The 18,564-nt window shown below is 44.0% G+C and overlaps 1 protein-coding gene across 2 annotated transcripts in view; it reads right to left on the reverse strand.

Moving 5' to 3' along the window:
• Nucleotides 1–18,564, reverse strand: part of SV2A (synaptic vesicle glycoprotein 2A) — a 241,764-nt gene that overhangs the window by 72,141 nt on the left and 151,059 nt on the right. For both annotated transcript variants that reach the window (XM_068253195.1, XM_068253194.1), the window contains exons 4-8: nucleotides 12,968–13,119; nucleotides 10,508–10,641; nucleotides 4,209–4,298; nucleotides 1,059–1,169; nucleotides 433–521 (exon numbers count right to left, since the gene is read on the reverse strand). In XM_068253195.1, coding sequence (XP_068109296.1) covers nucleotides 433–521; nucleotides 1,059–1,169; nucleotides 4,209–4,298; nucleotides 10,508–10,641; nucleotides 12,968–13,119 — 576 coding nt within the window. The remainder of the gene's footprint in view (nucleotides 1–432; nucleotides 522–1,058; nucleotides 1,170–4,208; nucleotides 4,299–10,507; nucleotides 10,642–12,967; nucleotides 13,120–18,564) is intronic.

Below are 18,564 nucleotides of genomic sequence, written 5' to 3' on the forward strand. Positions count from 1 at the left end.
ATTGCCCCCTCTTGCTGCTAATTGGGCACCTCCTGGCACCGCATCTTACCTTATTGCAGCCTCTTTCCGCTAGGCGGGTGCCTCTGGGCGCGGAAATTTACCTTCATAGCCGCATATTGTGGCCATTCTAAAAGCCGCAATTTAAAACAAAGAAATCAAATTTCGGTGTCCACTAGCGGCCTCCATGCGCCAAAATTTCTGTGTCATGCCGTAAAGTGCAGCTTTTATTATAGGCGCCTATGGCGGCACCGTTTTTAAAAAAAACGGGTCCTGCGCCCTTTTTTTCCTGCTTCACTGATGGAACCTCTTCTGGGGTAAAATCAGCAAAACAGCTCTGCATTTTCACACTTCGATAAATTGGATCCATTTTGAGGAAGATCTCAGCAGAGTAAACATTTTGAATACTTGATACTGGAACATGTTATCTCTTACCTGAAGGACATGGTGAACCACACAGCCATCATCATAAGAGTGACCCTTCGATACTCTGGAGCAAAGCACTGATGGAAATTGGCCCATACCTACAAGTATGGAGATGGGTCAATAGTTAGAAAATGGCAGTAGTCAAACATACTCATAAGTCCATAGCCTGGGCAAAATAATTAGAATCCAAGTATAACTGCCAGGAGTTATCTTCCAAGGCGGGGATTATGGTTGTTATGCAATAAGAAAAACTTCCGTCTTCCATTTCCTGGGAGACAATTAGGCCACTAGAGTGAGAATAATGCATTACAGCTCTTTGTATAGAAACTAAGAGCAAATGGCAAATCCCGACATGCTCTATGACATAATTTGCAGTAAAATCTTCTAGTGATAATCATCCCCTTAACTTTGTTATTATGTCTGATGTAGAAGTCTGACTACATTAGAAATGTTAACAGAAACCGTGATAAGTGATACCGGAGTGGATGGCAGGGCTGCAATACTTCATACAGCACTCGGAATGATTGTGTCCTTATGGAGAACATCCCCCTCGGCAGCCATTTCCCAGAACAGAAGACATCAACATCTCTAAGTGCTCTGTTATTGGCTAGATAAGTGCAGTAACATGGCCATACCTGCTGTGACAAATTGAGGATGCGAACCATCCAGCGCCTGTGCCACGTTCCTGCATCCGACTGGATCTCCACCAGCTCATCTTCCGTCTTTATGGTCTTTATTTGTGTGACCTGGAAACAAACACTTCCAACTTAACAAGCAAGGCTTACCAATTTATCTCCACCACAGTTAAAGTGGAATGGCCCAGTTTCACAAGAATCTTGAATAAATTAGAGTGAAAGAGGAACTTGGAGACGGCACACAAATGGCTCAGCAATTCAAACTGTATTTGGAGCACACAGGGGTACACACAACATGTTTCAGGTGTTATCCTTCTTCACACCCGAGGAAGGGCAACGCCCGAAACGTGTGTATCTCTGTGTGCTCCAATTACAGATTGAATTGCTGAGCCATTTGTGTGCCGTCTCCAAGTTTGTTTTTGTCCAGTGTATTTTAGGAGTGGTGTTCCTGCTGGAGTCTGGCAGTACGGACTGGTCTGTATCTACAGACCAGCTGGGTGCAGAGAGTGTGGTCCTGTATACATTGAAAGAGAAAATGTTTTATTTTTTACAATATTCATAGGTGACCTGGCATCAGGGGAGGCGGGGCCAGTGCCAGCTTGCGTACAGTAGTTCCACCCTATTGCGCATGCACCAGTGTAATATTGTCATTACATGGCGCAACTTGGGAATGAAGAAGATCAAAGTGTTGAATTTTGTCCACATATGGTGATGTCATGCTGGACCAGATCCAGAATGATGCCCCTACAAAACGTCCAAATTAACCCACAATATTTACATTACATTCCGCAGTAGCGGAGGATGGGGTTGGCGGCAATCAAAGTGCCGGACTTGGTCCAACACTGCGATCTGAAGAGAGTGACGCTGCGCCGGATTTTATTCGCCAACAGCGCCATCTAACAGCAGCAAATTTTACTATGTCAGACTATAGCCAACATTGGAGCCATGCAGGAAAATGCAAATGTCGGACATACTCTGACGTAGGAGTGCAAAGGGTTAAATTTGGCAGTGATGCTGGCATCTTTACAGTTGGCAAGGTAAATCACTGTGAAATGCTTTATTTTCCCGCTGTAAAGTTCACATGATCTCCCAGAGAGCTCTGGCGAGAAGACTGAATTACATCATAGCCTAAGCTAAGCATTACTAGGAAGGTGAGATATATAACAATACAGAAAATAATAGATATAAGGAGAATTTCTAACACTGAATCCAGGATAATTAAGGTAAAAAAGGTATCCTGAATAATGTATGTTCTACTATGTCGTTACTTTTGAATATGTTTTTAGGAATACAAATGGCTTGGCATTGCCTCTGACAGCTTCTTGCAAGTATACGGGGCCTATTGCTGTGTCAAAAATGTAGCACAAGTTGAAAGCATGAGAGGGGTATAGAGTGATATGCTAATTGCAAGATGAAATGTCAGCAGCACTTGATGTAATCTTGTTTAAAAAAAAAAGTATTCTATAAACTTTTCTCCTGAGTTGTTTCCTCGAGAGAGATGTTCTCATCTTCTCTTTAAAATACATTTTGAGCATTTACCGAGTGACACCTATACCAAAACATACTGTAGGTATCAAGAATATCAAACTGCAGTTAATTTGGGATAACTAATGTTCAGGGTTTTTTTGTTTTTTTTTTTGTAGTTAGGGCCCGTTCACACTGCACGCGTTTCCAGCCGCGTTTTGGAAACGCGTGCAGGTGGCCAAAACGCACGACATCAGACATTGCATAGAGTGCAATGTCTGATGTTCACACAGCATGCGTTCCGGACCTGTGCGGTCCGGGAACGCATGCTGCACGCAGATTTTGCAAAAACGCGTGGCTGTCCCATTCACTTTTCAGTGATGGGATCAGCCACGCAACGCACACAAACGCGGATGGCCATGCGTTCGTACGCGTTGCGGTCCGCACGCGTTCCGCACGCATGGCCATCCGCATTTCTGATCTGAACGGGCCCTAAGCCTAAGGCCATAAAAGGTAATTAACGGATAGGGTGTGAAAACATTTTATTAGTTCACTAATTCAGAGACTTGTAATTGTTTCTTTAAAGGGGAACTGAAGAGAGAGGTATATGGAGGCTGTCATGTTTATTTCCTTTTAGACAATACCAGTTGCCTGGCAGCCCTGCTGATCCTCTGCCTCTAATACTATTAGCCATAGCCCCTGAACAAGCATGCAGCAGATCAGGTGTTTCAGTGGTTTAGACTTATAAGTCTGATCTGACAAGACTAGCTGCATGCTTGTTTCTGGTTTTAATCAGATACTACTGCAGAGAAATAGACCAGCAGGGCTGCCAGGCAACTGGTATTGATTAAAAGGAAATAAACATGACAGCCTCCATATAACTCTCTCTTCAGTTCCCCTTTAAACTTGCAATATTCCCTTCTTCTGCTGATTTATACTCCTGTTTCTCCCTTTCCCAAATTTGTCTTCATCTGGACTTCATAAGTGCTACACACACAAAGTAAAGAAATTACCTTATGGCCCATATGCAATTCTCCTAGGTGATATTTTCACACCTCATCAATAAAATGCCCTTTAAACAACCAGCAAGCAAGGAAATACTCAAAATAATTTTGCTGGTACTATTTCAACTTCTTTTTGGTGTTTTTTTTCAGTTGTAAAGTGCTGAAAAGTTATTTTAAAGAGAAGATGAAAAATCTCATACGAGAAAACTCAGGAGAAAAAGATAATTGCATATGGGCCTATGTTGCCTTCGCTACAGTAGCTGGATGATTATTGCACGATCTCTAAGGGTGCTTAGACAGCTTGGAAAATTGGCAGGAAGTGGACCATTACTGTACACAAATAGGATTTTGGTCAAAATACACCACAAAGCAAAAATGGAGCATGTCATACCGAATATTTTCACTTTATGCAATGTATCCATACTTAAGATGAACACTGCTGAATCTGTTTACATCTGCAATGCAATAAATTAAAAATAGTATGTGCTTACCACGGTTGCATATTTAACAGCTCTGTGACCTGCTACAGTGAATCACAGGTCCCTAGCTCCTCACCACCATAGATGGGTGCTGAGTTCTGAAGGGCTGGAGAGAGAGTACCCATGTAGATACTACAGACCCCTTCCATATAGCAGGAGTAGGGTTTAACCATAATCCTTGCTAAAGCAAAATGGCTACTTACGGAAAAGACCCGTTCTGGGTGACCTTTGGCCCTCATGTTGGTGTCGTGGACTTGTTTGAGAACCATCCAGGCCTCGTCGTGTTTTCCATTCTGGAACAAGATACATAAAGCACTTGTGTTAGTACATGAAAGTATGGTTCAGTGAAATACAAATGAAGTTCCTACACTGTTGAAAAAGAGGAAAAACAGAACCACAGCCGGACCAGCAAATTACCCAACAGCTTGTAGAACATAGGCTATACCGAATGTACTACAAGTCCAGAATATATTACCAAGTAAAAGATAAAAGATTATGGCATCAATAAACATAACAGTAAAAATGTCATGGTATCAACAAATAATCAGTCCCCCCCCCCCCCCCCCCCCCGCCCCCCCGTCTGCCTTGAGGAGGTAAGGGTGGAAGGTCAAGAAATGTTGTCCTTATGAAAGTGACATCAGCAGTTATGACATAAATCTAAGAATCAAAGGATTTTCCAGTAAGCACACCTTTGTTCCTTATCAAATATTTGATTATCAGAAATCCAATATTTCAGGATCACTAAAGATCTCCATTCTCAAAGAATGGGCTAATCATTACTTTTTTTAGTCATGCACATGTGGGCCATGTCAATCGCTTATTCAATATGCACTCTCTGAGCGGCGGTTGCTGAATGCCAAGAGCACAGTGCATGGCTTTCCATTGAGAGTAAGGCTTTCCTTGCGAAAGATCCTTTACCAAACCAAAAAAGTTGGATTGCTGATTATTTTGGTAAAATCAAAAACTAACAGCGTACCTGGAGTGACATTTGGAGATACACATATGCACATATAGTACTAGCCATACTAAGAAATTGTCTGAAATGTTTTTCTGTTTTCTAGCAAAAACAACAGAAATGGAGGAGCACCCATGCAAAAGGATATGGGGTGTGCCGTAGCTTTAAGACCACTGTACCAATGATCCAAAGATGCAGATCCAGACGAAGCAGGCACCACCTTCAGTAAATAATTTGCTCTTTATTGAAAAAGTCATAAAAAATGACAAGTCATCGATAAAAAATGGCTTTAGCGGCTGACAGCCCGCTGTTTCAAGCTCAGTAGCTCTTTTTCAAAGCCAGAAGCCATACAAACAAGTAGAGGAACAACTCCTCCTTAAATAGGAACTATACAAGTAATTAGCCAATCAATTTAAAATCTGGCTGGCCAATGAGAGCACTCAGGAGGGCTGTGGACCTGATGGGGAACTGAAAAGAATGACATCACCAAAAACAGTCATGCACATGTGGGTAATGTCAATCGCTTATTCAATATGCACTCTCTGAGCGGCGGTTGCTGAATGCCAAGAGCACAGTGCATGGCTTTCCATTGAGAGTAAGGCTTTCCTTGCGAAAGATCCTTTACCAAACCAAAAAAGTTGGATTGCTGATTATTTTGGTAAAATCAAAAACTAACAGCGTACCTGGAGTGACATTTGGAGATACACATATGCACATATAGTACTAGCCATACTAAGAAATTGTCTGAAATGTTTTTCTGTTTTCTAGTACAGGAAGAGTTTCAACATTAGAATTGTTATCTATGCAAATAAGCTTGTTGAACAGCTTGTAGAATTCAGTCCGGTTTCCTAAAAAAAAGTAAATAAAAGCTGAAACATCTGAGAAATTGTAAAATAAGCTTCTGATAAGAATTTAGTGCTGGAAAGATGAAATGGCCATTACTTCTATTTCATTTTTTCAAGTAGAAGGGCAGATTTGTCTGTGTTTATAAAGAAGCCTAAAATGAAATCTTTAAACTGAATGCAAAAATATAAGACTCAGTTCTGGGTTTAATTTACCTTCAGTAAAGCACAAAGGGCTTGATTCACAAAGCGGTGCTAACCCAGTTAGAGACTTTAGGCGTGATTATTGCACCACGCTGGTGAAAAGCCAGTTTAGGCGTGATAAGTTTAGATAAGTTTAGATCGCGCGCAAAGTCCCGCACGCAAAGCAGCGCCATTAAACTCTATGCGAAGTGCACCAGACTTTGCTAGCGCAAAACTTTTGATCAGCTGTGCACTGCGGTGCTAACAAAGTTGGTGCTTAAACTTATCATGCCTAAACTTATCACTCCTAAACTTATCATGCCTAAACTTATCACACCAAAACTTATCATGCCTAAACTGAGTTTAGGCGTGATAAAGGGCTTTTCACCAGCGTGCTAACTGTTAGCACCGCTTTGTGAATCAGGCCCATACAGTGGTTTGCAAAAGTATTCGCCCCCTTGAAGTATCCCTGACCTGACTGGTATGTTCTTTGGACTTAATGGTGTTGTTGCTCCCAATATTCTCTTAGACAACCTCTTAGGCCATCACAGAGCAGCTGTATTTGTACTGACATTAGATTACACACAGGTGCACTCTATTTAGTCATTAGCACTCATCAGGCAATGTCTATGGGGCAACTGACTGCACTCAGACCAAAGGGGGCTGAATAATCATGCACACGACCCCCCTTTGCAGTTATTTATTTGTAAAAAATGTTTGGAATCATGTATGATTTTCGTTCCACTTCTCACGTGTACACCACTTTGTATTGGTCTATCACGTGGAATTTCAATAAAGTTGATTCATGTTTGTGGCAGTAATATGACAAAATGTGGAAAACTTCAACGGGGCTGAATACTTTTGCAAACCGCTGTACAATTAATCATCTCATAATTTATACTCGCACCTAAAGGATTATTAGGAACACCTGTTCAATTTCTCATTGATGCAGTTATCTAGTCAACCAATCACATGGCAGTTGCTTCAATGCATTTAGGGGTGTGGTCCTGGTCAAGACAATCTCCTGAACTCCAAACTAAATGTCCGAAAGGGAAAGAAAGGTGATTTAAGCAATTTTGAGCATGGCATGGTTGTTGGTGCCAGATGGGCCGGTCTGAGTATTTCACAATCTGCTCAGTTACTGGGATTTTCATGCACAACCATTTCTAGGGTTTACAAAAAATGGTATGAAAAGGGAAAAACATCCAGTATGTGGCAGTCCTGTGGGCGAAAATGCCTTGTTGATGCTAGAGGTTAGTGGAGAATGTGCCAACTGATTTAAGCTGATAGAAGAGCAACATTGACTGAAATAACCACTCGTTACAACCGAGGTATGCAGCAAAGCATTTTTGAAGCCACAACACGCACAATATTGAGGCGGATGGGCTACAACCGCAGAAGACCCCACCGGGTACCACTCATCTCCACTACAAAAAGGAAAAATAGGCTACAATTTGCACGAGATCATCAAAATTGGACAGTTCAAGACTGGAAAAATGTTGCCTGGTCTGATAAGTCTCGATAGAGTCAGAATTTGGTGTAAATAGAATGAGAACATGGATCCATCATGCCTTGTTACCACTTTGCAGGCTGGTGGTGGTGGTGGTGTAATGGTGTGGGAGATTTTTTCTTGGCACACTTTAGACCCCTTAGTGCCAATTTGACATTGTTTAATGCCACGGGCTACCTGAGCATTGTTTCTTACCATGTCCATCCCTTTATGACCACCATGTACCCATCCTCTGATGGCTACTTCCAGCAGGATAATGCACCATGTCACAAAGCTCGAATCATTTCAAATTGGTTTCTTGAACATGACAATGAGTTCACTGTACTAAAATGGCCCCCACAGTCACCAGATCTCAACCCAATAGAGCATCTTTGGGATGTGATGGAATGGGAGCTTCATGCCCTGGATGTGCATCCCACAAATCTTCATCAACTGCAAGATGCTATCCTATCAATATGGGCCAACATATCTAAAGAATGCTTTCAGCAGCTTGTTGAATCAATGCCACGTATAATTAAGGCAGTTCTGAAGGCGAAAGGGGGTCACACACCATATTAGTATGGTGTTCCTAATAATCCTTGAGGTGAGTGTAAGTGTCTGTATTGCAGAAAGTGGTTAAGAATTACAATCCTTAGAGAGAACCTTAAAAAACTGTTCCAGTTTGGGTCAAATGATCCATTCCTGCTGTTGTCTAAAAATAAAATTCCAGCACTTGGCGCACTTTCTACATAAGAATTTCTGGATCGGAAGACACGTTATAATGGCATACATCAAATAAGGGCATCAGGACAAATGGGCACGGGGTATAGCCAACATTTTAAAATAACGGTAATAAAAAGGGCAAGATATTGTCTATAACAATGAAAACAAAATTATATTTCCAGTTGTAATGAGCATAGTAAAACATTGGTAAATATTACTGATATTTTACTACAGTGAAACCTAATCCTAGGTAAAATGGAGCTCTGGGCTAAAATGAATGTCAGTCATCTTACATTTTCATACTGTACTTATGCCAAACTCGTGACCTCTTCAGTCCCTGACTTGTGTGGAGGCCCTAAGGAGCTTGGTGCCTAAGGCAGGTGCTGCATTTAAAAACTATGTAGCAGAAAAAGAAGTAAGCCGGCACCATCGAACGTATTTATGCTCTTTAATCAGAAAAAACTATGTAAGAATAATATAGAGTTATACACCATTATACAATCCTTACGTAACCTTACCGCAATTTGTGCACAGTTACATGAACAAATAAAATAATTGGCTGTTGGAGTACTGGAGTTCATCGTAGCCAGACTGAAAGCCAGTCTGTCCCATTTCTGTGTCTGGTGTTATTCTTTGAAATCAGACCCTGAAATCTGTTATAATTATTCTGTGCCAGGCCCTCTATTGAACTGTGTTAAATATATTAATTTTAGTGTAGGAACATTTGAGCTTTAGTAGTAGATGGGGTGGGGCTTACAACAGCATACATTACAGACTCCCCAAGGAGGAGAACAGAGAAGGATTCCAGTATTATCATGAGTAAGTTCAGGGAGTCTATACGGTTCTTGCACTCTGCTTAACCACTTGAGGATTGCGGTGTTAACCCCCCCTAGTGACCAGGACATTTATTACTAAAATGGCCACTGCAGTTTTACGGCCAAGCTGCAGGGCCGAACAACTCAACACACGAGTGATTCACCCCCCTTTTCTCCCCACCAACAGAGCCAGAGTCAGTTGGCAAGTAGTAAATTCCACATACAGAAGAGTCCCCAGTATCTGGCACCGGCGTTGATCACCTGATGCCGGATACATGTGCTAGCCAGTTGCTTGAGCAACTGAAAAAGCAGTTGCTTGAGTGCTGAAAAAGCACAAACTTCCCCCCCAAAAAAATACTCACTGAGCCTCTAGTGATGCCTTGCAGCCTTTCTGCACCACGTAGTGGCTTTCCGGCGTCCTTTGTGAACACTCTGACCTGACACGCCATCTTCCGTGCACGGTGCCAGAAAGCCGTTAAGGGCTGCACAAAGGCTGCAAGACGTTGCTGGAGGCTCGGTAAGTATTTAAATGCCTTCAAACCTGCCCGAAACAACAGTCCCCGTTATCCCTCAGGCATGCCGGTTAGTAGAGGCTTCCGGTGGCCTGAGTTCCGGATAAGGGGGCTTTGTTGTACTTACCTAAGAGGGAAGCCTCTGGATCCTGTAGAGGCTTTCCACACCATCCTCCAGTTCTCTGTTGCTGCTCGTGGACCCCCAAAGAAATCCAACAAGGGCTTGTCAGAATGAAGATCGGGGTCACGCTCTTCTTCAGGAACGAGCACAGCCTTACACGAGTAGTTCCATGCCACGGCTGAGCTCACTTAGGTGCAGCACGGACACACTCATGCATGAAGAGGAGCATGGCCCGGATGTTTACCACCCGGCAAGCGGCGGGAAGCTTCTAGAAAAGCCAGAGGCTTCCCTCTTTTTCAGTAAGTATGTGGTGTTTTAACCCAAGGATTGCCTCGGGTTCTCTTTAAAGGGACCCAGGGCTGGCTCTTGCATTAAGGCAAGGGGGCAATTGTGGCCACAACCCCCCCCCCCCCCACACTGCCAGAACCCCAACACCACCCCCCCCCCAATTCTTCCACGCTGATAAATATAACCGCTAGCGGGGCCCCAACACAACAGCAGCATTTGTAGTTTACCTGTCTTGGCTGCTGTGCTGAAGCCGCTTGCCCATCTTCATTCCACTTCCTGTGTGTGACCCAGCGAATGTTACACATGATATGATGCGCCCGGTCACACAGGAAGTGGAATAAAGATGGGCAAGCAGCTCTAGCACAGCAGCCAAGACAGGTAAACTACAAATGCTGCTGTCGTGCTGGGTCCCCGCTAGTGGTTATATTCATCAGCGTGGAACAATTAGGGGGGAGGTTGGGATTCTGGAAGGGGGGGGGCGCGTTGGCATCTGGGCAGTGGGATGGGGGCCCCAGGTTTCTTTTGCCCCGGGCCCCATTGGGGGTTAAACCAGCCCTGAAGAGACCCTCCTTACCTCTAAGTAGAAGCGTGGACTCTCTGGCATGGTGGTCAGAGCTCCAATGGCGAATACAGAAGGAAAGCCGCAGACCAGCACAAACACTCTCCAGCTATGGAATTGATAGGCTGAACCCATCTGGAAGCTCCAACCTTAGGGGCGAAACAAGGTTTCATTATTTTTCTCTTCTAACAAATCTTCACTTGTAAAACAATTAGTTAAATAACTCCATAAACTGTCACTGGATTGGACATTGAATAATATATATTTTTTTTATTTAAATCTTTTTAAATGTTTTACCTGCAGAGGTTTTCAGCTACAAACATTTTAATACTCCAACAATTTTTCTCGAACCATCTGTCTGACTTATGCTATTGAGTCAGATAGATAAATAAAACTGTGGGTTCTGCCTGTTAGAAATGGCTTGCTTTAACCCTTTAACAGCCAAATAAAGTAAAACTTTATTTGGCTGCAGGGCCAATTTTTTCCTGCCTCTGAGGAAGTGTGCCTTCCCCAGCCTTGCAGGCTAGCAGGGTATGCAGAGTGGGCAGCAGAGAGCTTTTATAGTTACCTGTCCGGACAACTGGATTGGCTTCTTCTCTCCTCCACCGGTAACCCCGACATCTCTGCTCAATTCCAATCACATGATATGACTGGATCGGGGTCTAGGAGACCGTGTGGCATTACAGCACCACCTGGTGGTGGAAGAGGGGTGATGAAAGAGTCTCTTCCACCACCAAGTGGTGCTGTAACCCTGACATGGTCTCCTGGATCCCAATCATGTCATATCATGTGATCCGGCACCAGCGGCGTAGCTAAGGAGCTCTGGGCCCCGATGCAAGTTTTACAATGGGGCCCCACAAGCACTCTATACAGAACAATTGATACGGTGCACCAAAACCTGCCAATGGCAACTACAGTGTCAGAGGTGTAAGAAGGGGGTGGGGAACAGCTTGTTAATGATTACAACTATTCAAAATATCTATAGAAGTGATTATTATGAGCACAGGACAAATAGATAGCTAATACTGTAGTTGAACGAGGGCCCCTTGGGGCCCCTCTGGCCCAAGGGCCCAGATGCAGTCGCAACCTCTGCAACCCCTATTGCTACGCCCCTATCGGGGACCCAGAAGACCTGTTGGATGTTCAGAGCTGTGGGTGGAGGAAGAGAAGAAGCCGTCCGGAACAGGTAACTATAACTGCTCCCTGGTGCCTACTGCACTAGGCAGGCAAACAAGATTTGCCGGTAAAGGTTTACAATGCACAGCATTCTTTAAACAAAAAGTTTTGTTTGAAGATGCTGGTCAAAAATTTTTGTTTGAAGGTGCTAACGGGTTAAAGTTGACTATGCTTTTTTTAAACTTTCTGTAAAGCAATTTGTTTCTCTAGCTTTCCTTTGTTACCCATTCAAACAGCATGAGTTAGAAAACAAACCAGAGACAGACAGTCTTAGGGAATGAAGAATGCACGGGAAGCATGTGTGTGTGTGGGGGGGGGGGGGCTTGATTCACAAAAGCGTGATAACTGCTATCACAGCTGCTATCACGGCAGTTATCACGCGATCTGCCGTGCGTGAAGGTTTGCGCGCATAAAGTATTACGTTCGCGTGTAAATCAATGTTTCACACAAACCTTCGCTTACACACGAACTTAATCCTTTACACGCGCAAACCTTCACACACAGCAGATCGCATGATAATCAAGCCCTTGGAACGCAAACAGGCCATCTGCGCATGTTTATGCCACGTTTGGTCAGCTGTTGTAATAGTTACTTGTCTTGAAAGAGGAATTATCGCGAAAATCTTAAAATTTAAAACACATACAAATAAGAAGTACATTTCTTCTGGAGTGAAATGAGCCATAAATTACTTTCTCCTATGTTGCTGTCACTTACAGTAAGTAGTACAAATGTGACATTACTGCCTATCTTCTCATAGGGGGGTTCTCAGGGTTTTCTTTATTTTTAAAAGCACTTTGTGAATGGCAGTTGCTCTGTTCAACTGCCAAAATAGTGTGCCGTAAGCAGGGAGGCTGGCCAGCATCTTTGTATAAATAATTTTCATAGAATGTCTTTATAAAGAATAAAGGCCATGCTGAGAATCCCCCATGAAGACATGGACTAGCCCAAAACCTGTCATTAATGTCACATTTCTACTACCTACTGTAAGAGACAGCAACATGGGAGAAAGGTAATTTATGGCTCATTTTACTCTGGGAGAAATGTACTTTAGTATGTGTTTTAAATTTTAAGATTTTCGCGACAGTTCCTCTTTAATATTTTGAGTGTGGTGAATAAGCCACGAGTTGTATGCAGCTTGGCCAGATAAAAACAGAAGCCAAGAAAAAGAAGAAGAAGAAATGTATCTTTAGTGGACATACAAATGGATAGAGAGTATGTAGGCTGTAATTGTCAGTTAGATCATTTGAAAGTGAAATTGCTGCCTAAATAATGACAGCGGTGCCTGAGATACTACCTTACCGTAGTGAGGAATGATGGCCCAGGCCATGGCTGAAGCATAGATACCCCCGATCATCCAGAACATACACAACCAGCTCAGGTGCTCGCCTCTCTTTTCCTGGGCTAGGAACTCGGAGAAGTATGAGAAGACAATAGGAATGGATCCCCCAATACTATGGAAAAATAAGAAACACATCATATATATTTATATTGTTTTTAATTTTATATTGTTTTTGGATATGAAGAAGAGAGAAAGATCACGTTAGACACACTGCAGACTGACTGGACACACCCCCCACTTCCTCCTCCAGTAGTGTTGTCCGGATCATGAACGATTCGGATCTTTGATCCGAATCTATTTTATGAGTCGATCATCCGAATCATCAAAATTAGTGATTCGGATCGCAAAAGGGGCGGGGCCAGGAGCGATACGCCCCCTCTCAGCGGGCAGCGGGGTCTTGGAAGCAGAGCAGAGATGGATCGCTCTGTTAGAAGGGAGGCAGCCTTGCACAGCCACAGGTAGATGAGAGAGAGGGATTGTGCATATTGGGGTCATATCTGCTACGGATTGTGCATATTGGGGTCATATCTGCTATGGATTGTGCATATTGGGGTCATATCTGCTACCGATTGTGCATATTGGGGTCATATCTGCTAACGATTGTGCATATTGGGGTCATATCTGCTACCGATTGTGCATATTGGATGTCATATCTGCTACCGATTGTGCATATTGGGGTCATATCTGCTACCGATTGTGCATATTGGGGTCATATCTGCTACCGATTGTGCATATTGGGGTCATATCTGCTACCGATTGTGCATTTTTGGGGTCATATCTGCTACCGATTGTGCATATTGGGGTCATATCTGCTACCGATTGTGCATATTGGGGTCATATCTGCTACCGATTGTGCATATTGGGGTCATATCTGCTACCGATTGTGCATATTGGGGTCATATCTGCTACCGATTGTGCATATTGGGGTCATATCTGCTACCGATTGTGCATATTGGGGTCATATCTGCTACCGATTGAGCATATTGGGGTCATATCTGCTACCGATTGTGCATATTGGGGTCATATCTGCTACCGATTGTGCATATTGGGGTCATATCTGCTACCGATTGTGCATATTGGGGTCATATCTGCTACCGATTGAGCATATTGGGGTCATATCTGCTACCGATTGTGCATATTGGGGTCATATCTGCTACCGATTGTGCATATTGGGGTCATATCTGCTACCGATTGTGCATATTGGGGTCATATCTGCTACCGATTGTGCATATTGGGGTCATCTCTGCTACCAATTGTGCATATTGGGGTCATTTCTGCTACCGATTGTGCATATTGGGGTCATTTCTGCTACCGATTGTGCATATTGGGACCATATCTGCTACCGATTGTGCATATTGGGGCCATATCTGCTACCGATTGTGCATATTGGGACCATATCTGCTATCGATTGTGCATATTGGGACCATATCTGCTACCGATTGTGCATATTGGGACCATATCTGATAACGATTGTGCATATTGGGACCATATCTGATAACGATTGTGCATATTGGGACCATATCTGATAACGATTGTGCATATTGGGGTCATATCTGCTACCGATTGTGCATATTGGGGTCATATCTGCTACCGATTGTGCATATTGGGGTCATATCTGCTACCGATTGTGCATATTGGGGTCATATCTGCTACCGATTGTGCATATTGGGGTCATATCTGCTACCGATTGTGCATATTGGGGTCATATCTGCTACCGATTGTGGATATTGGGGTCATATCTGATAACGATTGTGCATATTGGGGCCATATCTGATAACGATTGTGCATATTGGGGCCATATCTGATAACGATTGTGCATATTGGGGCCATATCTGATAACGATTGTGCATATTGGGGTCATATCTGCTACCGATTGTGCATATTGGGGTCATATCTGCTACCGATTGTGCATATTGGAGCCATATCTGATAACGATTGTGCATATTGGGGTCATTGGACGTGTTTTTTGTTAAAATCTGCTCACATTACGTGTATTTTCTTGAGAAAACCTGCACAATTATGTGAATTTTCTGGGAAAAGGGTCACCAAAGCTTGGGCCCTCTGTCTTTGCGTTGCACTTTTAAAGGGAACCCGAGGTGAGAATAATATTGAGGCTGCCATATTTATCTCCTTTTAAGTAATACCAGCTGCCTGGCTGCCGTGTTGGTCCTCTGCCTCTAATTCTTTCAACCATAGACCCTGAACAAGCATGCAGCAGGTCAGGGGTTTCTGACAATATTGTCAGAACTGACAAGATTAGCTGCATGCTTGTTTCTGGTGTAATGCAGTTCACTACTACAGCCAAATAGATCAGCAGGGCTGCCAGGCAACTAAAATTGTTTAAAAGGAAATAAATATGGCAGCCACCATATCACTCTCACCCTGGGTTCACTTTAAATTACAGTTAGCCCAGCCCTCATCCGGCCATGACTACGCCCTTTTTTTCGTCGCGGCGCGCTTGGCGCGCCACAGGTTGTAGCCACACCCATTTTTTGCCGCGGCGCGCGTCAGCTCCCCCGCAAATTGGTCCAGCACCTGCATAGCACCCCCTAAAAAAAAATCCTGGAGCCGCCACTGTTGGGGGTGCTCGAGCACCCCCTAGAATTGTCCAAGCACCCCCAAAGCACCCCCTGGAGTGAACTGACTTCAGGCGTCTAAAAGACGCCAAGTCAGTTCACACAGCGGCAGCACGGAGCAGCAGGCAGGGCTACGGTAAGATGGCCGCCCGGAGCCCTGTTCTGCAGACTTCGAGTCTGCAGTGCATGGCTTCGGGCGGCCATTTTCCAGTAGCCCTGCTCTCTGCATGCAGGCAGGAAGTCTCGTCGTGACGTCGGGAAGGAAGAGGATCGCGGGCGCTGCGCGCCACAATGAGGTCGGGACAGGAGGTCGGGAAAGAAGGTCTTCTGGCTGTAGGTGAGTAAATGGGTTGTTCTTTTCTTTTTCAGGTGATGCGGATTGTGCATATTGGGGTCATATCTACTACGGATTGTGCATATTGGGGTCATTTCTGCTACCGATTGTGCATATTGGGGTCATTTCTGCTACCGATTGTGCATATTGGGGTCATTTCTGCTACCGATTGTGCATATTGGGGTCATTTCTGCTACCGATTGTGCATATTGGGGTCATTTCTGCTACCGATTGTGCATATTGGGGTCATATCTGCTACGGATTGTGCATATTGGGGTCATATCTGCTACCGATTGTGCATATTGGGGTCATATCTGCTACCGATTGTGCATATTGGGGTCATATCTGCTACGGATTGTGCATATTGGGGTCATATCTGCTATGGATTGTGCATATTGGGGTCATATCTGCTACCGATTGTGCATATTGGGATCATATCTGCTACCGATTGTGCATATTGGGGTCATATCTGCTACCGATTGTGCATATTGGGGTCATATCTGCTACCGATTGTGCATATTGGGGTCATATCTGCTACCGATTGTGCATATTGGGGTCATATCTGCTACCGATTGTGCATATTGGGGTCATATCTGCTACCGATTGTGCATATTGGGGTCATATCTGCTACCGATTGTGCATTTTTGGGGTCATATCTGCTACCGATTGTGCATATTGGGGTCATATCTGCTACCGATTGTGCATATTGGGGTCATATCTGCTACCGATTGTGCATATTGGGGTCATATCTGCTACCGATTGTGCATATTGGGGTCATATCTGCTACCGATTGTGCATATTGGGGTCATATCTGCTACCGATTGTGCATATTGGGGTCATATCTGCTACCGATTGAGCATATTGGGGTCATATCTGCTACCGATTGAGCATATTGGGGTCATATCTGCTACCGATTGTGCATATTGGGGTCATATCTGCTACCGATTGTGCATATTGGGGTCATATCTGCTACCGATTGTGCATATTGGGATCATATCTGCTACCGATTGAGCATATTGGGGTCATATCTGCTACCAATTGTGCATATTGGGGTCATATCTGCTTCCGATTGTGCATATTGGGGTCATATCTGCTACCGATTGTGCATATTGGGGTCATATCTGCTACCGATTGTGCATATTGGGGTCATATCTGCTACCGATTGTGCATATTGGGGTCATATCTGCTACCGATTGAGCATATTGGGGTCATTTCTGCTACCGATTGTGCATATTGGGGTCATTTTTGCTACCGATTGTGCATATTGGGGCCATATCTGCTACCGATTGTGCATATTGGGACCATATCTGCTACCGATTGTGCATATTGGGGCCATATCTGCTACCGATTGTGCATATTGGGACCATATCTGCTATCGATTGTGCATATTGGGACCATATCTGCTACCGATTGTGCATATTGGGACCATATCTGATAACGATTGTGCATATTGGGACCATATCTGATAACGATTGTGCATATTGGGACCATATCTGATAACGATTGTGCATATTGGGACCATATCTGATAACGATTGTGCATATTGGGACCATATCTGATAACGATTGTGCATATTGGGACCATATCTGATAACGATTGTGCATATTGGGGTCATATCTGCTACCGATTGTGCATATTGGGGTCATATCTGCTACCGATTGTGCATATTGTGGTCATATCTGCTACCGATTGTGCATATTGGGGTCATATCTGCTACCGATTGTGCATATTGGGGTCATATCTGCTACCGATTGTGCATATTGGGGTCATATCTGCTACCGATTGTGCATATTGGGGCCATATCTGATAACGATTGTGCATATTGGGGCCTTATCTGATAACGATTGTGCATATTGGGGCCATATCTGATAACGATTGTGCATATTGGGGCCATATCTGATAACGATTGTGCATATTGGGGTCATATCTGCTACCGATTGTGCATATTGGGGTCATATCTGCTACCGATTGTGCATATTGGAGCCATATCTGATAACGATTGTGCATATTGGGGTCATTGGACGTGTTTTTTGTTAAAATCTGCTCACATTACGTGTATTTTCTTGAGAAAACCTGCACAATTATGTGAATTTTCTGGGAAAAGGGTCACCAAAGCTTGGGCCCTCTGTCTTTGCGTTGCACTTTTAAAGGGAACCCGAGGTGAGAATAATATTGAGGCTGCCATATTTATCTCCTTTTAAGTAATACCAGCTGCCTGGCTGCCGTGTTGGTCCTCTGCCTCTAATTCTTTCAACCATAGACCCTGAACAAGCATGCAGCAGGTCAGGGGTTTCTGACAATATTGTCAGAACTGACAAGATTAGCTGCATGCTTGTTTCTGGTGTAATTCAGTTCACTACTACAGCCAAATAGATCAGCAGGGCTGCCAGGCAACTAAAATTGTTTGAAAGGAAATAAATATGGCAGCCACCATATCACTCTCACCCTGGGTTCACTTTAAATTACAGTTAGCCCCGCCCTCATCCGGCCATGACCACGCCCTTTTTTTCATCGCAGCGCGCTTAGCGCGCCGCAGGTTGTAGCCACACCCATTTTTTGCCGCGGCGCGCGTCAGCTCCCCCGGAAATTGGTCCAGCACCTGCATAGCACCCCCTAAAAAAAAATCCTGGAGCCGCCACTGTTGGGG

Source organism: Hyperolius riggenbachi, chromosome 9 (assembly GCF_040937935.1).
Source record: "Hyperolius riggenbachi isolate aHypRig1 chromosome 9, aHypRig1.pri, whole genome shotgun sequence".
In the NCBI taxonomy this organism is placed as follows: Eukaryota; Metazoa; Chordata; class Amphibia; order Anura; family Hyperoliidae; genus Hyperolius; species Hyperolius riggenbachi.